The 2,018-nt window shown below is 48.4% G+C and overlaps 1 protein-coding gene across 1 annotated transcript; it reads right to left on the reverse strand.

Moving 5' to 3' along the window:
• Positions 1–1,502: 1,502 nt before the first annotated feature.
• LOC148572582 (uncharacterized) lies at positions 1,503–2,018 on the reverse strand. Its single transcript, XM_088507603.1, has one exon. The coding sequence runs from the start codon at positions 2,016–2,018 to the stop codon at positions 1,503–1,505; it is 516 nt and encodes a 171-aa protein (XP_088363729.1).

The following is a 2,018-nucleotide window of genomic DNA, read 5'->3' on the forward strand; positions in this document are numbered from 1 at the left end:
CTCCCAGCTGCTTCCCGACATGGAGGAACATTTCCATGGCACCGACCTTGCGGGGCAGTCGAGGTGGATGTATCGTACCCTCCTCCGCGGCGCCGCCATAGCTCGGAAGGCCGAGTTTGAGCTGTCGGGGATGCATTCGATGCATAGGAAGCTCGAATCTGCTGTTCAGGCTAACAATCAATTCAAAACTCAAGTTGAAACACTTTGGGAGCAGCTATCCAAAGCGGAGGAGAAGCTTAAGGCTGCCAAGGAGAAGGCCACATCCGCTGAGGAAAAGTTGAAGGTCTCTGATGCCACCGTTTCTCGGCTAACCGAGCGGGAGATGACTTTGGAGAGCCAGCTCAATGCTGTGCAAGGTCGGGTGGTTGCTTTAGAGAAGGAACGCGATGTGGCCATCTCGTCGGCTAAGACCGCTCAAGCCGAAGCTGAAGAGTTTAAGAAGAAACATAAAGAGACCGTGAAGCAGGGGAAGAGCGCGATCCTAATGACTGAAGAGGCCCTCAAGGCTCAAGTGAAAATTGTGGCTCCTGACTTCGACACATCGGCGATCAGGGTTTTTAAAACAATCAAAGATGGCAAGATTGTCGACATGCCGAAGAAATGATCTCTTGTACCTTTGCATATGTCTTGTAGTTTTGTTGTAGAACTTGTCGCGCAGTTTGATGAACTTTGTAGAACTTGCATTTAAACTACTTTGATAGCTGCTTGATCGGCTTATAGTTACCGTCTTTTTTCCGCTTACTTGGTAGCGCATTCTCGTTTTATTTTGTTACCGTTTTGTTGGTACTGGCTTGTCGCTTGCGTTTGTTTACCGTTACATTGGTAACTTTGACGAAGCCAAGTCGTGGCTTTACTATTGCTATAGCCGTTTGTTATCGTGTTGGTTTGGTTGGTTCTCAGGGTGATCAGTCCCGAGGTACCGTGTCCATGAAAATTTCGTTGTCACGAGGCGCATAAGAGGGGAAAAGTTAATTTAATAAGTGAGCATTAGTCGGCAGTTGAACAAGTCTATTGCAATGATAAGTTCTTAATAAAAGTAAATTATTTGATGGCAAAGGGGAGGGAATCTGGATCTTGTTGACCTCGTCAAATCGCCTGCTCGTCCTGTTTGAGCTAAGAATAAAATCTTCTTAAGTTACCTGCATTCCAGGTTCTTAGGACTTCCTTGCCATCGAGCCTCTCCAATTTATATGCGCCCTTGCCAATCACTTCTTTGACCCTGTAGGGACCTTCCCAGTTTGCCGCCAGCTTGCCTTCCCCTTGAGTCGGTAGCACGATGTCGTTGCGCCGTAGGACGAGGTCATTTTGTTCAAATTCTCTCATGAGTACTTTGGCGTTGTAGCGCAGGGCCATTCTTTGCTTTAGTGCCACCTCTGACAAATGGGTCATCTCCCTAGCCTCATCTACTAGGTCCTTCTCTACGGCTTCCTCCGCTCCCTGCAGAAGTAATCGTGGGCTCGGCTCGCCGACCTCCACGGGTATCATAGCATCCACCCCGTATGTCAGGCAGAAAGGGGTTTCTCCTTTGGACGATTACTCAATCGTTCGGTAAGACGAGAGAACTGAGGCAAGTTTGTCAGCCCATGCGCCCTTTTATTGTCAAGCCGCTTCTTGAGGCCTATAAAGATGACCTTGTTCACGGCTTCAACTTGGCCATTCGTCTGGGGATGCTCTACAGTCAAGAACTTTTGCTTTATTCCCAAACTGGCGAGAAACTCCACGAAATTCTTGTCGGTGAACTGCGTCCTCTTATCAGAGATAACGACTTCTGGGATGCCGAATCGGGTTATCACCTGTCTCCACATAAACTTTTGACAATTGGTGTAGTAGTCGATAGCAACAACGAGATACTTGACTTGGCCCAGACCAACCGAGAAAAGCCCCAAGAGGTCGACTCCCCACTGTGAGAAAGGTCGGGAGGACGTCAACAGGCTCAGCTCGGAAGCCGGTGCCTTATGGAAGTTGACGTTTTCCTGGCACTTGACGCATTTCGTTACGAATTCTTTGGAATCCTTCAT

Source organism: Arachis ipaensis, chromosome B3 (assembly GCF_059453495.1).
Source record: "Arachis ipaensis isolate K30076 ecotype BB chromosome B3, ASM5945349v1, whole genome shotgun sequence".
Lineage (NCBI taxonomy): Eukaryota > Viridiplantae > Streptophyta > Magnoliopsida > Fabales > Fabaceae > Arachis > Arachis ipaensis.